The sequence below is a fragment of the Peromyscus eremicus genome, chromosome 4 (genome assembly GCF_949786415.1).
Source record: "Peromyscus eremicus chromosome 4, PerEre_H2_v1, whole genome shotgun sequence".
Lineage (NCBI taxonomy): Eukaryota > Metazoa > Chordata > Mammalia > Rodentia > Cricetidae > Peromyscus > Peromyscus eremicus.
In genome coordinates this window covers 86,325,018-86,344,457 of record NC_081419.1, presented here as the reverse complement: position 1 = coordinate 86,344,457, position 19,440 = coordinate 86,325,018, and the positions used below count along the sequence as shown (strand labels likewise).

The 19,440-nt window shown below is 46.2% G+C and overlaps 2 protein-coding genes across 3 annotated transcripts; one reads left to right on the top strand and one right to left on the bottom strand.

Moving 5' to 3' along the window:
• Positions 1-3,949: 3,949 nt before the first annotated feature.
• Positions 3,950-4,991, bottom strand: Nop10 (NOP10 ribonucleoprotein). Its single transcript, XM_059259512.1, has 2 exons — positions 4,843-4,991; positions 3,950-4,589 (listed from the first exon to the last, which is right to left on the bottom strand). Exons 1-2 carry the CDS (start codon positions 4,894-4,896, stop codon positions 4,449-4,451), a joined length of 195 nt encoding a protein of 64 aa, XP_059115495.1. The 5' UTR covers positions 4,897-4,991; the 3' UTR covers positions 3,950-4,448.
• Positions 4,992-7,791: 2,800 nt separating this feature from the next.
• On the top strand, positions 7,792-18,828 carry Nutm1 (NUT midline carcinoma family member 1). Of its 2 annotated transcripts, XM_059261086.1 has the most exons (7): positions 7,792-7,935; positions 10,408-11,116; positions 13,030-13,158; positions 14,922-15,058; positions 15,484-15,758; positions 16,199-16,315; positions 16,656-18,828. In XM_059261086.1, the coding sequence occupies exons 1-7, from the start codon at positions 7,917-7,919 to the stop codon at positions 18,564-18,566; spliced, it is 3,297 nt and encodes a 1,098-aa protein (XP_059117069.1). In that variant the 5' UTR covers positions 7,792-7,916; the 3' UTR covers positions 18,567-18,828. The 2 variants fall into 2 exon arrangements, with proteins under 2 accessions (XP_059117069.1, XP_059117070.1); XM_059261087.1 differs by lacking the exon at positions 13,030-13,158.
• The last annotated feature ends 612 nt before the right edge of the window (positions 18,829-19,440 follow it).

The window sequence follows — 19,440 nt, the reverse complement described above, 5'->3', positions numbered from 1 at the left end:
CCCGTCCCTTTGAAAATCGCAAGCCAGGCCTAAACTTCCATTAAAGAGAACTCTATAGACAGGGAGAAGACATTGAGGTATCTGCTCCACTCCATGTCTAGTGTTTGACCTACTTTACTGTCTGTCACTAGACATGTTTAATGTTTAATAAATTTCAATTCAACAGTCTTCCTGTAATGTTAATCAAAATGCAGAAAAACTAGCTGGAGCTCTTAGGTGCAAATAGTTAAATCAGCATATTTAAAAATGGATCAGGGTTTAGAGAGACCACTCAGCAGTTAAGAGCATTTACTGCTCTTGCAGAAGACCCCGGTTCGGTTCCCAGTTCTCACATGATGTGTCTCATAACTGCCTATAACTCAGGGATCCGACCTCTGAAGACAAGGCATGGAAGTGGTGTACTTACACACATATAAAAAAAAGGTTTATATTAAAAAAAATTAAAGTCATGGATCAAAACTGTCTTAATTCTTGGGTCTGGAAATTCCCCTTGATCAAATGACAATTCCCAGTCTAGTTAAAGACCTGGGGAAAAAATGAAATTCCCATTAAAATGTAAAACTGTATTAGCTCTGTGATAGAGAATTTGGCATAATCCAAAGCCCTAGATTCTATCCTCATCAATGGAGTTGGAGGCAGAATTAAAAATCTTTAATGTTTTTTTAAAAAGCACACTTATTTTTTGGGGGGCATGCACATATATGAGTCCTTCCACATATGGGTCCCAGGGATTGAACCCAGATCTGCATGAGTGGCAGTGATACACCTTTGTTGGCCAAAGGTTTTTCTGATCTTTGGAGACAAAGTAAGACTTGGGTTCAGGTAGCACAGGCTGTCCTCATACTCTGTGTAGCAGAGAATGACTTCCAATTTCTGACTTGCCTTCTCCTCCCAAGTGCTGAATTATCACCAAACCTGATCTCTTCTGTGTGGCTTTGTGATTGTTAGAAAAGCACTCTACCTAGTGTGTTATGTACATCCTCAGCCCCCTGCTGGTTTTCTGATACAAGGATTAGCTACATAGCCCAAACTGGTGTGGAACTCACAGGAATCCTCTTACCTCATTCTCTCTATGCTAGGATTACAGGCCTGAGCCACCATGCCCAACTTGGATTCTTAAATAGCCTATGGCTCTTGATTCAAACTTACAACTGTACTTAAGAAAGGGAAGGAAAGAAGGAAGGAAGGAAGGAAGGAAGGAAGGAAGGAAGGAAGGAAGGAAGGGAGGAAGGGAGGGAGGAAAGAAAAAAACCTTCCAGGGTTGGTAGAGTGCTCGCCTAGCATACAATTCCTGGGTTCAATCCCTACCATAAACCAGGAGTGGTAATACACATCTGTTATCCCAGAACTCAAAATGTAGTGGTGGGGGCTGGAGACAGGGGTGCTCTTCCAGAGGACCCGAGTTCCAGCAGCCACATAAAGGCTACCACTGTCTAACTCTAGTCCCAGGGGATCTGACACCCTCTTCTGGCCTGGGTGGGTACTAGCACACATATGCACGCACACATACACACACACACACACACACACACACACACACACACACACACTTTAAACAGCAAATTTAGATAACTTTTGGGTCTAGAGATGGCTCAGCAGTTTGGAGCACTTGATGCTATTGCTGAGGACCCAGGTTTGGGTCCTAGCACCTACATGGTGGCTCATCATCCATAACTGCAGTTCTAGAGATCCAGCTCCCTCTTCTGTCCTCTGAAGGTACCAGGCATGCATGTGGTGCACATTCATACATGGAGGCAAACACCACAGTGGGAAGATCAAAAGCTGTAAGTCATCCTCAACTACAGAGCAATTTTGAGACTCACTCAGAATAAAAAAACTGTCACAAGCCAATGAAATAAATGCCAAACAAGACAGAAAATTCCAGTTCATTTTTGCAGTTTGCAGAGTTTTTAACATATCTTTATCCTTAGTAGGATATAGTTCATTCTTTAAAATCTCTCACAAACAACACTAAAAACTGTGTTCATGAATGGCCTAAGAAATAAAATACTTGAGAGGAAAAAAACCAACAAATTATATATATATATATATATATATGATTTTAGCAGACCTATAACTTACATGGAAGTTATCTGTCTTCTGTTAAAAGATATGTCAAATGATTTATTTTTCTTTCAAAACCAACAGTCAAGAGTAATCCTGGGCCGGGCGGTGGTGGCGCACGCCTTTAATCCCAGCACTCGGGAGGCAGAGCCAGGCGGATCTCTGTGAGTTCGAGGCCAGCCTGGGCTACCAAGTGAGTTCCAGGAAAGGCACAAGCTACACAGAGAAACCCTGTCTCAAAAAAAAAAACCAAAACCAAAAAACAAAACAAAAAAAGAGTAATCGTGAACTTTCCTACCTATATGATTATACAGCAAGAATGCAAAACACAGTCTCCATAAAGAAAGTTTAAAATTAGTGGCACTACGGCTGGAGAGACTGCTCAGCAGAGGACCCAGGTTCCGTTCTCAGCACCCAGGTGGTCACTGACAACCATCCCTAACTCCAGTTTTAGGGGATCCAATGCCCTCTGTCTCTGTGGACACCAGAAACAAATATGGCACACATACATACATGCAAGCAAAACACACATACACATAAAATAAAAATAAATACTTCTTTAAAAAAAAATTAGTGGCAGTAAGCATAAATACATTCAGATCCAATGTCACAATCCAGGATTGAGAAACTGATAGCCGGTTAACTTGTCAAGGGAAGGAAGAGACCAACTAGCATTTCTTTTTTTTTTTTTTTTTTTTTTTTTTTTTTTTTTTTTTTTTTGGTTTTTCGAGACAGGGTTTCTCTGTGTAGCTTTGCGCCTTTCCTGGAACTCACTTGGTAGCCCAGGCTGGCCTCGAACTCACAGAGATCCACCTGGCTCTGCCTCCCGAGTGCTGGGATTAAAGGCGTGCGCCACCACCGCCCGGCACAACTAGCATTTCTTGAATGCCTGAATACAATTATTTTACTTCATCATCGTTCTAATATGAAATAATTTAATTAAAAATCACAGGCTGGGCGGCGGTGGTGCACGCCTTGGGAGGCAGAGGAAGGAGGATCTCTGAGTTCAAGGTCAGACTGATCTACACAGTGAGTTCCAGGACAGCCAAGACTGCTTCACAGAGAAACCTTGTCTCAAAAAACAAAACAACAAAATCACTTAGGTTAGCCAAGCATGGCAGCACATCTTTGATCCCAGCACTAGGGAGGCAGGGACAGGCGGATGGAGGCCAGCCTGGTCTATAGGGCGAGTTCCAGGAAAGCCAAGCTACACAAAGAAATGCTGTCTTGAAAAAACAAAAATCAAAACAAACAAACAAAATCACTTAGGTTGCTGGGCGTGGTGGCACACACCTTTAATCCCAGCACTTGGGAGACAGAAGCAGGTGGATCTGAGTTCAAGGCTATGAATGGGCAGTGGTGATGCACACTTTTGCTCTCAGCACTTGGGAGGCAGAGGCAGGCAGAGGCCAGCCTGATCTACAGAGTTAGTTCCAGGACAGCCAGAGCTACACAGAGAAACTGTCTCCAAAAAATAAATAAATAAATAAATAAAAATCAGTTTCCATGGCAGTGGCTAAAGTCCTTAAACTTCTATTTCATACACACACACACACACACCACTAGATTGGAAAACAATAATCCTTTCTTGAATCTCTCATCTCTCTTCAAAATTAAGATCTGTGGGGCATTACATGGCTGCCGGCGACTACAGATGCAGGGGTATTATATGTATGCTAACTAGAGAGGAAAAAGTGTGGGTGTATTTCCAGGTCAGTAAGTTTGGTCAATGACATTCCCACTTACGACAGCTGAACCAACACTGTATAATTAAGAAGCTTCGCCTTCGCACCCTTAAAAATGAGAAAAACAGAGGACTAAACAAGTTAAGTGCCTTTACTCCTTACAGAAAGAGGGGAAACAGAACCAGTTTCCTAACTTCCAATTCAGTCTTTTATGCCTTTATTACTCTTTGAGGAATTCAGAATGTTATTTAAAGGGGCCACAATTTACTTCAGGGACAAGAGTTATCTTTTCAGTGAAACCCGACCTTTGTGGGAGTCTCTCAACCTTTCTTCCCCAGTACCCTAACTATCACTCAGGGCGCAGTGCTCCTGCTACAGCGAAGACTTATCGTTTTTTCTCAAGTGGCCTTGTACTAACAACGGCACTACCATCCCCCCACCTTTTCCTTAAACCACACTCAAAAATGAACTTTCAAGTCATTGTCTCTTTAATAACCTGGCAGTAATTCAAAGCATAAAAAAAAAAAAAAAAAAAAGTTAAGATTGTCCCTTTTACGGGTGATGCCCACCACGACAGACGCAATCATGTAGTGAGATAGGATTCCAAACAGCATGGGAAGGCTTCACTGCTCACGGACTGACGCATTTGGTTACTGATAATCGGCCTGGGGTCGGGCAGCACAAGAAATTAACGAACCCTCAGAGAACTGGGCGCGGTTGCTGGGTCATAAGCACCTTGAAGCGTTTCTTGATGGTGATTCGGTGTCTTGAGTATTTGTCGTCAGGGGAGAACCGAGCAGGATGGGCAGAGCAAGTCTGTTGTCCCGTAGGGTCAAATTTCTGCTCAAGGAAAAAAAGGAAATGATCTCAATATATGAGTGGTGTGATAGCAAGGCGACAACAAGAAAAGGGGAAACCTGAAGCCAGGAGACGCGATGGTCAGAACAAGAAGCCGTGCACTACCCCAGTCTACCACGTTTCGGCCCCCGACACGGCTCCAAGCACCAGGCTGCGCAGGACGGTGGCCGGTTCCAACAGCTCCTCCCACCTAAATTTCTCGTTCTTCCGATTTACAGCTGTTTCCTCCTCTTACCTTCAACGTATAGACGCGATCTCCCTGTTCGTTGAGGTAATACTGGAGAAACATGACTGCACCTCAGCGACAAGAAGCCGACCTCTCTACAGCCAGCCGCGTTTACCCTCAGTGCACCACCTCAATCGTGCTAGCCAACATCCTTCCTGTCTGGCCGGAAGTTTCTATAAGGCATGCCGGGAAATGTAGTCCATCTCTCCAGTCATATCCAGATGACCAGAAGGGGGCATAGTAGAGCAGGACTTGGCCTTGGGCTCCAGCTTGCTACAACCTTGCAGAGAGTTGTTAAGATGGATGGAATTGCCCACTGTGTGCCAGGCACTGCCAGACATTAGGAGGTAGGGATGGGTGTGGGTTAAATATTGATGCATCCAGTCTCATCTTTAATCTCAAATTGCACACTCATTTCAGAGACACTAGTTTTGTAGTTCCTGGAGAAATAAGGGCTCCGGGATTCTCACCCTCCTATAATCCTAGGGAAGAAGTAAGATACTTTTCTGACCCCCACTTTTACATCCGGTTTCCTGCCCCATTTCAAAGTATTGGCGGTAAAGAGTGCATGATGGGTATTCGATATTATGCAAAGCGAAAAGAACGTAAAGCGTTTCTTATGAAACTGGTGAATTTTGTTTTAGAGGTCGAACCAAGATTCAAACTCAGGACTTGACCACAAATTCAGCTCTTTCTTATATGGTGAGTAGCGAATAATAGCAAAATAAGGTACCCTTCTTAGAATAGTCCCAGTTTTTAAAAGAATGAAAAGTCTTATAAGAGTCTAGTTTTAAAAAAAAAAATTAGAATCAGGATACTGCAAAATGATCATTGCAGCACTATTTATAGTGGCAAAATATTGTAACATATTAAATTTATAGGCAGAAAAACCTTAAAGGTTTTTTTTTTTTTTTTTTTTTTTTTAAGTAACGGATGTAGTTGGTTTGCTTGCCGTTGCATAAGATACATTCAAAAAGCCCGGGAGTTTAACACGTGCTTGTAACCCCAGAAGTCCGGAGGCTGAGGCGGAAGGATCTCCAGAAACTACGGGGTTCAAGGCCGGCCTGGGCAGTATTCCGAGCAGTGAGAATTTCGAGCAGTGAGACCCTGCTTTAAACCGAGAAAGAAAAAAACCAAACGGTGTGTGTGTGTGTGTGTGAGTGTGAGTGAGTGTGTGTGTGTGCGCGCGCGCGCGCACACGCGTGTGCGTGTGTCTGTGTCTGTGTATCTGTTTGTCTGTCTGTATGGGTACGCGCGCACGAGATTTTGCCAGGGGCGGGAATGTACTGGAAACAGTTAAAATTGACATCTTCTGGCATGGAGGACTTGGTTACGGGGAAATGAATGGGAAGAGTACTTGCTGTTGTGTATTTTATTTTGCATAGCCTGGATTTTTTGTTTTGTGTTTTTTGTTGTTGTCGACAGTTTCACACACACACACACACACACACACACACACACACACGCATGCACACACACACACACACACACACACACTGAATTTTAGTCATTTTCACCTTCCCATACCCCTTTCTTATCCCCCTTTCTCTCCCCCTCCAAACTTTTCTTAGTCTGACTTTTCAGCCATGCTAATATATGAATTTAATATAATTAAGTTAATAACTTTAAAAGGTAATTTAATGAAAAAACTTTATGGTAATTTTAAGGCAGGGATTGTGGCTCAGGACTCTAATTTATGCACTCAAGAGGCTAAGGCAAGACGGTCTTAGGGTTGAACCCAGGCTACATAGCCAGACTGTCTCAAAAAAATGAAAAAGGGACTGGAGAGATGGCGCAGTGGTTAAGAATGCTTGATGCTCTTGTAGAGTACCCAGGTTCGGTTCTCAGCACCCACATGATAACTCACAACTGGCTGGAACTCCAGTTCCAGAGGCTCTCACTCTCTCTTCTGGCTTCTGGGGGTACCAGGCACACACCCAGCTGCACGGTCACACATTCAGACAAATATTGATACACATAAAATAAAACTATAAACCCTTTAAAAACTATTAAAGATTGTGTCTTTTCAAAAAAGGTAGAGGTCTTTAATCCAAGTACTCAGGAGGTAGAGGCAGGGAGATCTCTGCTGAGTTCTTAGTTAGCTAGGGCTACATAGCTATCCCATCTCGGGGGAAAAAAATTATATATATACATTATATATAATATATAAATATATATAATATATAATATATAAATGTATACATTATATATAATATATAAATATATATTATATATAATATATAAATTATATATTATATACAAAAATTATATATACATTATATAATTATATGTATAATTATATGTATATATATGAAGGTTTTTCAGCAAATGGAAAAGGCCGTGGCTTCCATAAATTGCAGAGCTGTTGGGACTCGACTGTTTGGCAATTCTTTCTTCAGATAGTTAGTCCTACTTGTAGTCTAAGCTTTCCTAAAACTCTAACCTTTCGGAGTGCTAGGATTACGAGTGTTGTGGCAGCTTTTCCAGAAGGCGGTGTTCACACCACAGCAGTGAACACCCTGGGTCATCCGAGACACTTCAATTTCAAACATTTCGTTTTCTTGATCCTCAACTATACCAACCGTGCGCTCCGAATTTGGCTTAGAAAATAGAGTCATCACTGTAACAAGCCAAAGGTCTACCGCTAATCTGTTCTTAATAGCAAGCCAGTTACAGAACTGGAGGAAGCGAAGGGAACAGGATTAGGTATATTGTTGAAGAATAAGGAACCAAAAGCAAAAACTACAGTAGAATGTTGGGAATCTGAGAAACAGTGTGCAAACTGTCCTATAAAAAGACACCCAGCAATCGTGCTATCAAATTAATTTTAGGGGGATTTTCTAGTTTCTGCTTATTTACTAGAACCCATAGTGTGATACCTCCCCATTCTCACCACACAATACCCTCTCCCCTCCCCCACTACAGAATGCCTGAGTCCAAGATTCTAATTCTGTTTTGACCCAGTCTTTACCCTACCTTCCTTGGATATCATCTGTTAGAGCTAGGTTACTGCCAGGATCCTGGACCCAACGCTTTCATTCAGGAGGCTTCAGACAGCTGCTGTTGGTGTACCTAAACGTTAGATGATGGCGTCAGACAGAAGTAAGACAGGGTGGTGGAGACTGTAGGGTATCTGCCACCTGCTCACATCCCTGGGGTGTCAGATTTGTCACTTTACCTAGGAACAAATTATTTGGGCTACCCTAAAGGGGTGTGAGACAGTTGACTCCACACAGGCATTAGGGAGCCTGGGGAAGTAGATTTTTACCTTTAGGAATTGGGGAGGGCCTCCTTGGAAATGAACCAAAGTACCTCAGACGTAACACACTGAATATAGGGAATGGATGGCAATTACCAATTTGATTCCCAGGAAGAGGAACCACTCTAACATGCTTGGAGTGGAAGCGGAGGTTTACGTACAATATGAGTAGCCTAGTCATGGTTTCAGGGAAGACTCAAGATCTGTCTTCTGGCAACTAGTGCCTGCTCTAGGACTTCGCCATGAGAAGGCAGGGCTGAGCCTTATTTGATCTCTTGAGAGAAAGTAGACTGAAGGATGGAGAGGTGGGATTGGGCCCGGGCAACAGCCTTATTTGGAAAGCTAACACTCTTCAGTAGTGTTAGTCACTTAAAAGCTAGAGATTTTATAAAACTGCTTGTGCCCCAGACCTGACGGCTCCTACTAGCCACAGAGGTGGCTTCTTTCAGTTCAGGCAGCAGGCTTCCTTCCTTCCTTCCTTCCTTCCTTCCTTCCTTCCTTCCTTCCTTCCTTTCTTCCTTCCTTTCTTTCTTTCCTTTCATAGTAATTTATTAGGCAAATATGTGGAAGTTGAGAAGTCTAAGATCAAGGTTCCATTTAATTAGCGTTCTGGGGAGGGTACTTTTCCTGCCCCATAGACAATTTCTGTGCACATGCGTGCGTTCATGCATTTCTCTCTCTGCATGTGTAAAATGTTTGCTTATTGAAATTGAATCCAAGGCCTTGCAAATGCTGGACAAGCGTTCTATGAGCCAAATCTGGAACCCTCACTTCACTTTCTAATTTGAGCTAAGGACTCACGAAGTTGCTCAGGCTGCCCTTGAACTTCCTCTGTAACCCCGGCTGCCCTTGAACTTGTGACCTTCCTGCCTCATCCTCCAGAGTGGCTATATTTACAAACCTGTACATATTTTTAAGTATGTTTTTTTTTTTTTGTTAGGGACAGTCTTTCTTGACTTTCAGGATGGAGGTGATGGGTCATCTTAGCCACAGTGAGATGCTCAGTTTTCTTACTTATTGTGGAGCTAAGACCTTAGCAACATTTCACTGTGTGTGGAACTTGGTGGTTATAACCTGGCCCTCTGTTGTGTGGTTCAGATGAGTGTGAACATTAGTTTGTTCCTATTTCATGTCTCTTTTGTGGTCAGGAATCTGAGTAGTGCTGTTGTGTCAGTCAGTGAGATAGTTTTTTTTTTTTTAAAGAGGGAGAAGAATAGCATGAAACTAGGCCGGTCGGGTTCTGTTTTTATCATTAAAAGTCACGTGGATATCCCTGTGGATGTCATGTGGATGAAGGCCATGTTCAATGCAGTACACATTTGTGTGCTCATCCCCTGCCTGACCAGTCTCCACATAGCTTGTCCCCAGCAGGAACTGTGTTCTTGGATTTCCTTCTTCCTTAGCTCCAGCTCAATGCTTTATTCTTCATGAGCCCTAAACTTCTAACATTAAGAAGCAGGACCACAGATACTCTGTACTGCCAAACTTCAACTTGCCCAGTGGTTCCTGAAGGCACTGGAAATCCCCCTCCCTCCATGCTTTCCCCTCACCATTTCCTGGTCTTTCTAATCCTTTCCAGCTATTCCTGGCTGTTGCATAATGACGTTTCTGGGAAGCAAGAGTCGAGGCTATCATACCCTGTTGTGGGGACTGTGCTTTCTGGATGTTGACAGGAGCCGCAGAGCAGCTGGGAGCAGGTGGTTTCTGTCTCGTGGGAGTAGGTAGGGTTAGCACATGCCCACGTATGTTGGTGGCACTATTTTTGGAGAAATGAGTTTCATGCGTCCTAGAGTCATTGTACCTTCATAAACTGCGTCTTCTGTTGTTTGAGATGTGGAGATTGTTAGGAGCAAGAGGAATAGAAAAAGGAGGAGAGGATAGGGTGAACCAGTGCTGGTGAAACAGCCTCCTTCCCAAGGACCCCACTAATGCTTTTCAGGAGTCTGGAACTTTCCCTGCACTCAGCCTGCTTGCAGACTTTTTCCTGCAGAACAGGAGTCAGGTCCTGTTTCACTTCTTCTTGATGTGACTCTGGAGCTGCCAGGGGAGGTCTGCAGGAGCGTTTTGAGGAAACCTCTTAGAGGCAGAGACAGCTTGAGCTTGTGCTTGGAAGATGCAGGTCTGTGTGTCTCATGGAAAGGGAACAATGTCTCTACCCCAGTAACTTAGGGGTAAAGCACTACTTGGGAGACATTTACAAATACACCCGTCCATGTCCCCTCCTTCATCGCTCTGACCCCACAGGGACTAAAAGGCAATCATGTGGCCTAACTTCTGGTCTCCTTCCTACTCCCTTCTCTTCTTTGTCTCAACAGCCTCTCCATTACCAGGACCTGATATGGCCATGAAACCTGGTGCTGGCCTGCCCCCTTTCACTGCGCTACCCTTTGTCCCACCTACTCCTGTCCCACCAGACCAGCCCCTCTGGGAGCCATCACCACAGCCCCCCATACCTCCTGCATTCCCTGCAGGCAATCCTCTGCTCCTTTCTGCTTTTCCCAGCCCATTGTTGGTGACAGGAGAAGGAGGCTCTGGCCCCAGTGTGGCTGGAACTGGCCAGGTCATTGTCAAAGTCAAGACAGAAGTGGGGCCAGCTGAGCCCTCTCAAACTCAGAACCGTATAGTTACCCAGACAGCCCTAAACTGGATTACCTCAGGTGCTCCCTGTGGGGGCCAGGAGGGGCCTCCTCCTCGGTATGTGACAGCCTCTAATGTGAAGACCATTCTGCCTGCTGCGGCTGTTGGAGTGAGCCAGGAGGCCCTTGCAGGGCTTCCTCTGCAGGCTCTACCACCACCCGCTGCCCAACTGGCTCCCATTGTGCCCCTGGAAAAGTCTTGGCCAGGAACACAAGCCTCAGCCATGGAAGGAGGTCCAGTGGCTGCCCGGAAGCCCTCTCAAGGTGACCTTGCCTATGCTTCCAAGGGTGTTTATGAGAACTATCGTCGCTGGCAACGCTACAAAGTCTTGGCCCGGACTCACCTATCCCAGAGTCCTGATGCAGAAGCTCTTTCCTGCTTTCTTATGTAAGTGGGGGTGGGTATCCAAGATTGATGTTCCTAGGGCTTTTAGAGGGGACTGTGGGATAGACATAGGGGTTTCTGTTACTCCAGAATTCTTGAAGGCAGTTGTGAGAGTGAGAAAGACACTGTTAAGAGAATTAAAAAAACAGTGCTACATTCGTTCTGGCTTGTAAGAAACGTTCAGGTACCTTTCAAAGAATACCTACAACTCTGTGAAGTCAGACAAGCATTCTGCGGTAGTCTTCATTGACAGATGAGAAGACGGAGAGACTTCCTGTCATAAAGCAGGAAGCAGAGAGTGTCATGTAGGTCCCTGACACCAAATGTCAGGGCCCTCCCTGCCCTCTGACACTGATGAGCTGGGATGAGGAGGGCTGAGCCCTGACTCATTCCTGTGGGTTGGGGAAGACGGCACTGGGCCAGGCCAAGACCTTAGGGTGTGTGAACCCTCTCTTACTCAGGAGTCAGGGTGACAGAGGGAGCGGATGGAGTAGAGCTGGTTCCACACACACTGGGTTTGTGATCCCGAGCAGGACATTTAACACCTTTGCCCTCAGTTTCCTCATCAGAAAAGGGGTAATTGTCCCTATCTCCAAGGGCTAATGAGATTAAAGGTGCTTGGCAAAGTGCCTGGCATAAAAAATGAACCATTGAAATGATAACTCTTTTATTATTCCTATAAAAAGGCAATCTTAATGAGGAAGGGAGCCCACAAAAGACAAAAATATCCCTCCTTTTGAGTGTATGTATATTTAGCCAAGAAGCCTGGAGTTACAGGCTGTCTTTTTTGTTTATACATCAGCCATTAGTCATCTGGGAGATTTTTCTCTACTTCCCAAGCAGATTGGGTATCTCTCAGCTGTGGACCATTGAGTAAACACTCTGTTTTGCCAGACTTTGGAAACAAAACAAAATGCAAGCTCCCTTCCCATGGAAGAACTCCTTCATCCAGACTTTGGAGCAAGTGATCAAAAGACCACTCCCAAAGTCCTCAATACACACCACTTTATTTGAGTTCTTGGTTTCTTGAGATAGCTCTGAGTTCTCTCTTGGGACCTGGTGGACAATTTCTAAATCTAGAACCAGCATGGGTTCTCGAGGTTGGTTTGGGACCCGTCCCCTTTGGTTTCTGGCCAACTCCTGCTCCCCGTGTTTCATTGTGGTGGGTAGGATCTTGTGCCAGACATGTCCAGCCCCTAAAGAGCCGCAGTTGATTAGGTGCCCAGTCCTAGGATCCCGCGGCCCTTACAAGCCACCGTTACAGCAAGCTTTCCCGGTGGTTCTGATACTCAATAGTGTTTAAGGACTTGAAGAGAAGCCAGAAAGCTAAAATGAAGTCCTGACTTCAGTCTGCACTCTTGATTTCCTCTGGAGTGTTCCAGAAGTGATGGTCCAATAGTCTATCTGAAGATCTATGAGGATGTTCTGGAGACAAAGAAAAAAAAAAAAACAACAAAAAACCTCAATCCCCAAACCCAAACTCCCAAACTACTATACACGCTTTAATTAGAGGCTCATGTTAGGCTAGTGAAATAAGTCTTTGACAATTCAAGAGGCTCTGGACAGGGTTAAATCCACTTTACAGTTAATAGTGTTTCCCTCTTCGTTAGGGCTAGCACCGTGAGAGTTAAAGGTGGGTGTTGATTTCAGAAGGTTGGGAGGAGAATCGTTTGATTTTGTGTGATTTGCACATCTCGGTGGGAAGGGCAGCAAGAATGGCAGACAACTGGAGGGGAGGTTGTGGAATCATTCAAAGGGAATGCTTTTGAATGCTGGACGGCTCATTCAAAGGGAACATGGCAGGGCCTGAGGGGCATGCTAGAGTTGATGAAGGAAGTGGGGTATGTACTGAGGCGGGCATCAGAACAGGGGCAGGGCACACTCTTACAACGTGTCTGACCTAATGGGGGTTTTAGCCCAGTGCTTCGTTCCTTGGCCCGACTGAAGCCTACTATGACCCTGGAGGAGGGACTTCCGAGGGCTCTGCAGGAGTGGGAGCGTACCAGCAACTTTGACCGGATGATCTTTTATGAGATGGCAGAGAAGTGAGTTTGATGAACCCTCATTCACCCTGCAGGGCGGGGGAGTGGCGGCATGGTAGGGGCAGCAGAGACAGGCAGGTGTATGTATGTGTGTGAGGGCTGGGTTGTCAGGAGGGTCAGCAAGGTGGCCCAGCAGGTAAAGGTGCCCACCACCAAGCCTGACAACCTGAGTTGGATCCTCAGGACCCACATGGAGGAAGGAGAAAAGTGTCTCTCAAAAGCTGTCCTCTGAGGCTCACACGTGCATTCTACACACAGACAGACAGACAGACACAAACACAAATGGAATAAATTTCAAAATGAACAAATAAAAGAGTCACAGGAGGAGGGCTGTAGATTAGATGAGGGTCTCCTGAATCCTTGCTGTTTCTTCCACCTGGGCTCTGGGGTTATTCTATGCTGTCTGCTCTTGAAAGCTCCCTGCCTCTGGGTCTTGGATCAATATAGGGCTTTCATACTGAAGGTGTTAGGAAAGGATTGGTTGAGCCCAGTGCCCCCAAAATTCCCATGCTGCACTCGGGAGGCAGAGCCAGGCGGATCTCTGTGAGTTCGAGGCCAGCCTGGGATACCAAGTGAGTTCCAGGAAAGGCTCAAAGCTACACAGAGAAACCCTGTCTAGAAAAACCAAAAAAAAAAAAAAAAAAAAAAAAAAAAAAATTTCCATGCTGAAGGAACCTCACCAGATGGCAGGTAGCTATTGATGCAGAACTTCAGAATCATTTTTCCTTTGGTTTTTCTGTTTGTTTTTAGAAAAATAGCACAGAGGCTGGGCACCCTAATCGCAGCACTCGGGAGGCAGAGCCAGGAGGATCTCTGTGAGTTCAAGGCCAGCCTAGTCTACAGAGTGAGATTCAGGACAGGCACCAAAGCTACACAGAGAAACCCTGTCTCAAAACAAAACAAAACAAAACAAAACAAAACAAAACAAAACACAGAAAACTCTGTCTCACCCATCCCAAGGAAAGACTAATTCTGTAAGAGGTTGGCCAGAATCAGGGTACTGGACACCCAGAGTGGTCTCCTGACTCTTTATTCCCCATTTCTACAGAACAGTCTTGGCTAAAAAATAACTTTGGCTGGCTGTGATGTGTGAGTCAGCACACATGACCCCAGGTCAGAGGTGAGAGCATTGTGCGAGCCCAGGAGTTCAAGGCCAGCCTGGGCAATCATAGTGAGAACTTCTGTCACAACAACAATGGGGGAAGAAATTATTTCTTCCAAGTGTACCTTTTACTTCTTTCCTGAACCGGAACATTTGACTTCCTAGATTTACCCCTCAGGGCCGGTTCCAGCTTTTGCTCTCTGGTGGGCTCTGCTTCTGGAATTCTGCCATCATTTTCAGTTGTAGAAAGGGGCAGGTGAGGCCATAAAGAGCAACCCTTTAGAGTGTACCTCGAGGCAGTTGCACAGACCGGACTGAATTCACGAGCTTATATTAAGTAGTGCTTAATCCAGGGTACTGGATGAGATAGATATGACACAGAGGAGGAGGAGGAGGAGGATACCACTTTGTCCTGGAGAATTATCCAAGCTCTATACGGCCAGTTTCCTTAATCAAGCTTCTCAAGTGACAGTTAAGGTGAAGAGACAATATGATGTTATTCCCCAGAATTGTCATTAGGCTACCTGTGAGCCGCTTCCCCGGGCTGACCCGACTTCAACTGTGTTTAGTCAAAATGAGGGTGATTGTGGATGCTGCCTGGTGTCTGGGTTGTGGATGGGCTAGATCTCCTCAGCACAGCCCATGCCTTCCTTACCCTCTGCAGGTTCATGGAGTTTGAGGCGGAGGAAGAGATGCAGATCCAGAACGCACAGCTGATGAATGGCTCCCCGGGTCTGTCCCCTGTGACCCCTTTGAAACTTGATCCAGGGCCCCTGGTCCCTGAGGCTTGCCAGCAGCCAGGTAAGGCCACCCACAAACCAGATGACAGTGCTCTTGCTTCTGTGACATTCTGTCCTGGAAGTGACATTTTATGAGCCAAACACAATGCCCCATAGGAAGCTGGGGTCTTAGTTCTCTTGGTCTTGAATTAGCTATTGATCTTGGCCAAGGGAACTAACTACTCTCTCATTTAGGTTGTGCATGAGCCCTATACTTCATCAGCCTAAGAAATGGGGGTTGGATCAGGCAGTTTCTTGGAATGTCAAGGTGTATGGAAAGATTTCTAACAATGGTGTTCTCTCTCATACCTTCCAGCTTTTACATTTTCTTCCCCAAAGCTTGATCCTCTTCTGGAAACATTTCTTGTACCTAGGTTTCTTCCCTTACAAGCATTGCTGGGAAGTCGATACCATAGCTTCTTTCCCTCTCCCCATCTCTTCCCTCAGTGTACATTCCCAAGAAGGCGGCCTCTAAGACACGGGCTCCCCGCCGGCGGCAGCGCAAACCCCAGCGGCCTCCGGTTCCTGAGGCACCCAAGGAGATCCCACCAGAAGCTGTGCAAGAATATATAGACATCATGGAAGGGCTTCTGGGGAGCCACTTGGACACTGGGAAGGCAGAGGAGGAAGAAGAGCAGCTGGAGGATGCAGGGATGTATCCAGATACAAGTCTGCTGAGCTACATTGACGAACTGTGCTCCCAGGAGGTCTTTGTCTCCAAGGTGAGCTGAGTCTACATGGCTAATTCCTCCTCCTCTGAGACAGTTTCTCTGTGTGTAGCCCTGGCTGTCCTGGAACTCTGGAACTCCCTCTGCAGAAGACCAGGCTGGACCTGAAGTCACAAAAGTCCACCTGCCTTTAATGCTGGGATTAAAAGTGTGTGCTACCACACATGCCCAGCTACATGGCTAATTTCTAATAGATATTTGTTGGTTGGACACTATGGGGCACCAGCCATCTGGGATTCTGCATATGGCAGGAGGCTCCACTCTACAATTTGGAAATGGGTATACATGTGTGCACACACAGGTAGCTGGTGATAGTCACGGTCTATAACGAACTCCAAGTGGGGGCATAGGCCTCATCACTTTGTCTCTGGAGCACCTGGGCTTCCAGGTCACTTCATACCAAGATTCACACCACTCTTCTTTCTGTTCCCCAGGTGGAGGCGGTCATTCACCCTCAATTTCTGGCCGATCTGCTGTCCCAGGAGGAGCAGAGAGATCCTTTGGCTTTAATTGAGGAACTAGAGCAAGAAGAAGGATTTACTCTTGCCCAGGTAAACTTGGGAGGCATAGAACACTAGGAAAAGGAGGCCGCCTGATTATGTATAACCCTTTGATATCCTGATTCCGTTATAGAGGATTTAGGGCTGGGCTCTGGGTCTAGAACAAGGGAGGGAGGGAGGGGATTGTGCGATGAAGTGTATGGAAGAGGAAAGGCACACAGCAGAGGAATAAAGCCCCAAAGGAGAAAAAGCTGCAGTACCTACCTTTGATACCATCACTTAAGCATTTGCTTTTCTTCCCCACATTGTCTACCTGCCATCTCCTTTCACCCACTTCGCCAACTCTTCTCCTAACCATGTACAGAACTGGCATTTGTCCATTCCCTTACAGCTGGTCCAGAAACGACTCTTGGCTTTGGAGGAGGAAGATGCACAGGCACCTCCAAGTTGCAGCGGAGCTCAGTCAGACTCAAGCCTTTCAGTTTCTGATGAAGATGAAGATGGGGGTCGGAGGCCTCGGCCCTCACCTGGGCTTCAGGGGGCTGCGGGCACTGTTCACATTGGAAAATCTGCTTCTCCAGGCAAGCAGGCAAGAGAAGTGTATGGTGGGCAGGAACAAGCCCTAGGTGGTCCAAGGGGGATTCACAAGGATGGAAACACTCTGCCATCCTCTAGCAGCTGGGACCTGCAGCTGGAACTCACAGCTTCACAGGGCATGCAAGTACCCTTGGGCGTGGAGAGAAAAGGGTCTGGGAAGGTTATCAAACAGCTATCTGCCCATCATGATGGCCACCTGGGAGGTACTGGGCCCTTTGGGCACTACCCACTGGCAGATAGGAATTTGGAATCTTTACCTTTTTGCTGGCAAGAAGGTCCCCAGCCCATGAGAGCCTCCAATTTGGATGTTGGACTTACAGAGCCAGTTTCTCTGCAAGGACTTGGGCTAGAAAAGCAGGCCTTGGGGCTGCAGATAGGACAACAGATTCAGGGAGTCGGGGTGCTCACTCAAGGGAGAGACCCTTCAGCAGTATCTCAGGAAGGCTCTTCAAGAGCCATGTGGGGAGATGACAGAGGTCCTGCCATGGTTCAGAGTTATGATCAGAACCATTCCCCTGGAGCCCCTGGCAACCTGGACAGAGTTTCTCTCAGCCCTGGATTGTGGCTGAGCGGTGACATGGACGCTGTACGCTTAGAGTTACCCTTACAAATCGAGAGGGTCATAGACAGCACCCAAGATGAGGCATGTATCAGAGAGGACCAGGCACTGAATTCCAGAAACAGTGTTTCTCCAAGTCCTAGGAAAACCACAGTGCTGGAGGATGTAGGGAACATTGTGGTTCCCTGTAGCTTGTCAGGATCTCTGATGGCCAGTGGCCCAGCTTTGAGGTCCAAAGAAAATCAAGAGCTGAACCCTCAGACAGTACAGGATCCCAGTGACCTGTGGGCTAAAGGTCACTCCCCTCTGTTGGAAACACTTGACACCTCCACACTAGGGTCTTCCACATGCCAAGGCAATCTCCTTATTCTTGGGACCCAGGATACCTCCTCTTTCCCCCAGGCTAGCCGCGAGGCAGAGAGCAGAGGTAATCTACTTTTTCCTCTGTTGGAAAACATAGAACATGTTGACATACTAGATGTTAGAAATGACAGTGCCTCCCAACCAGGGGTCAGCAAGGATTCCTGCTCATCAAATTTTAATTCTTATAACCTTCAAGGAGAGGGCAGGGAAGATACTGTTATCTCCAAACCTACTGACCCTGTTCCTTTACAAGGCAATCAAGAGTCTTATACACTCGAGACCACCAAATCAGCATCTTGCCAGGGTCTGGGAAGTACTTCCCCTAGACAGGGAACTAGGGATGCTTTAGTTTTGAGAGAAATATCTATTAGAGAAACACATAACTCAGCAGATAGGGCCAAAGGGAGTGAGAAAGAGGAGGAAGAAGATGAAGAACTCTCTAACTTTGCCTACCTTTTGGCTTCAAAACTTAGCCTTTCTTCAGGAGGGCTTTCCCTTAGTACTTGTCATGCCTCTGGAGGTCAGGGAATCCAGAAAACATCCCACCCCTCTGCTGAAGTAGATGACCTTGGCCAACCTTCACCCCCTCCCCATACATCTGGGAAGCAAGCCCTAGTTGGGATTCCAGCTACTGCTGTGGAGAGACCCCAGCCAGGAGCTCAGCCTGGCAGTTCTGGGCAGAAACCCCTTGCTTTGGGAATAGTGCAGCTCCCACAGCCTCGTAAAAGGCGGCGTGACACTTTCGTCACGAGCAAAAGGAAGAAACGACGTCGTAACCAGTAGGAAGCGAAGGGCCATCCTGTTCGACCTAGCGGCACCCAAAGGTGGGGGCCCCAGAGTATCTTTTACTGCTGCTGCTGCTCCCTAGTGGAGAAGCAGCCCCAGCCCAATGTTGTTTTTTGTTCGTGTGCAAGAAGCTGGAGAGCCTGGGGCAGAAGACCAGTCTGGCTAGGTTGCAGGGGCCCCCTTCAGTGGAAAGTAAAGGGAAAGGGAACCAACTTCAGGAAGTTATATGGAAAAATAAAGATTTGTTTTTGGTTGGAAATTGCTCTCTATGTGCTCTTCTGTGTGAACATCTTGGCTGCTACATAGAACAAAGTCTTAACACTAAAGGTAGAGTGTGCGGATGCCCTGCAGTGTCTCTAAGATTAATCACCTTCTTGACTAGGTATCTTCCCAAGCCAGAACCTGGCGTCGGCAGGTCTTGTATGCATAACCTGTTATTGTTGGCTTCCTTTTAACATATAGGTGGGGAAAGATGCTTTTTTGTATGTGTCAGGTCTCCGATCTGATTTCCTAAATGTAATTAATTTTACATATTTGTGTCAAGATACAGCACCTTGGGTGTGGGGTGTGGAGACCCCTTTTCCCTTTAAGGGGCCAGACATGAAGGATTTATACATCCTCAGCTCATGCTGCTGCAGAAGCACCATGGGGTTGGTGTGACCTGGAGAAGACTACTTTACTGACACAGGTCCCCAAGTATGGGCGACGGAATAAACTCTCAGTGGGACTGTTAAATATGGAATGGCAGTAAGCTATATTTTCATCTCATTAATGAGGACAGAGCATGAGGGAATGGGATGAAAAAGATGTTCATGAAGAAGTCTATTAAAATGTGCACATTTAGTAGGTGGGAACAGGAGGGGAAAGACAC

Coding starts and splice junctions, on each gene's coding strand:
- Nutm1 (XM_059261086.1), top strand. Junction 15,759..16,198: donor AGGAGGTCTTTGTCTCCAAG/GTGAGCTGAGTC, acceptor TCTGTTCCCCAG/GTGGAGGCGGTCATTCACCC. Junction 16,316..16,655: donor AAGGATTTACTCTTGCCCAG/GTAAACTTGGGA, acceptor ATTCCCTTACAG/CTGGTCCAGAAACGACTCTT.
- Nop10 (XM_059259512.1), bottom strand. CDS start 4,896: ATGTTTCTCCAGTATTACCTCAACGAACAGGGAGATCGCGTCTATACG. Junction 4,590..4,842: donor ATCGCGTCTATACGTTGAAG/GTAAGAGGAGGA, acceptor TTCCTTGAGCAG/AAATTTGACCCTACGGGACA.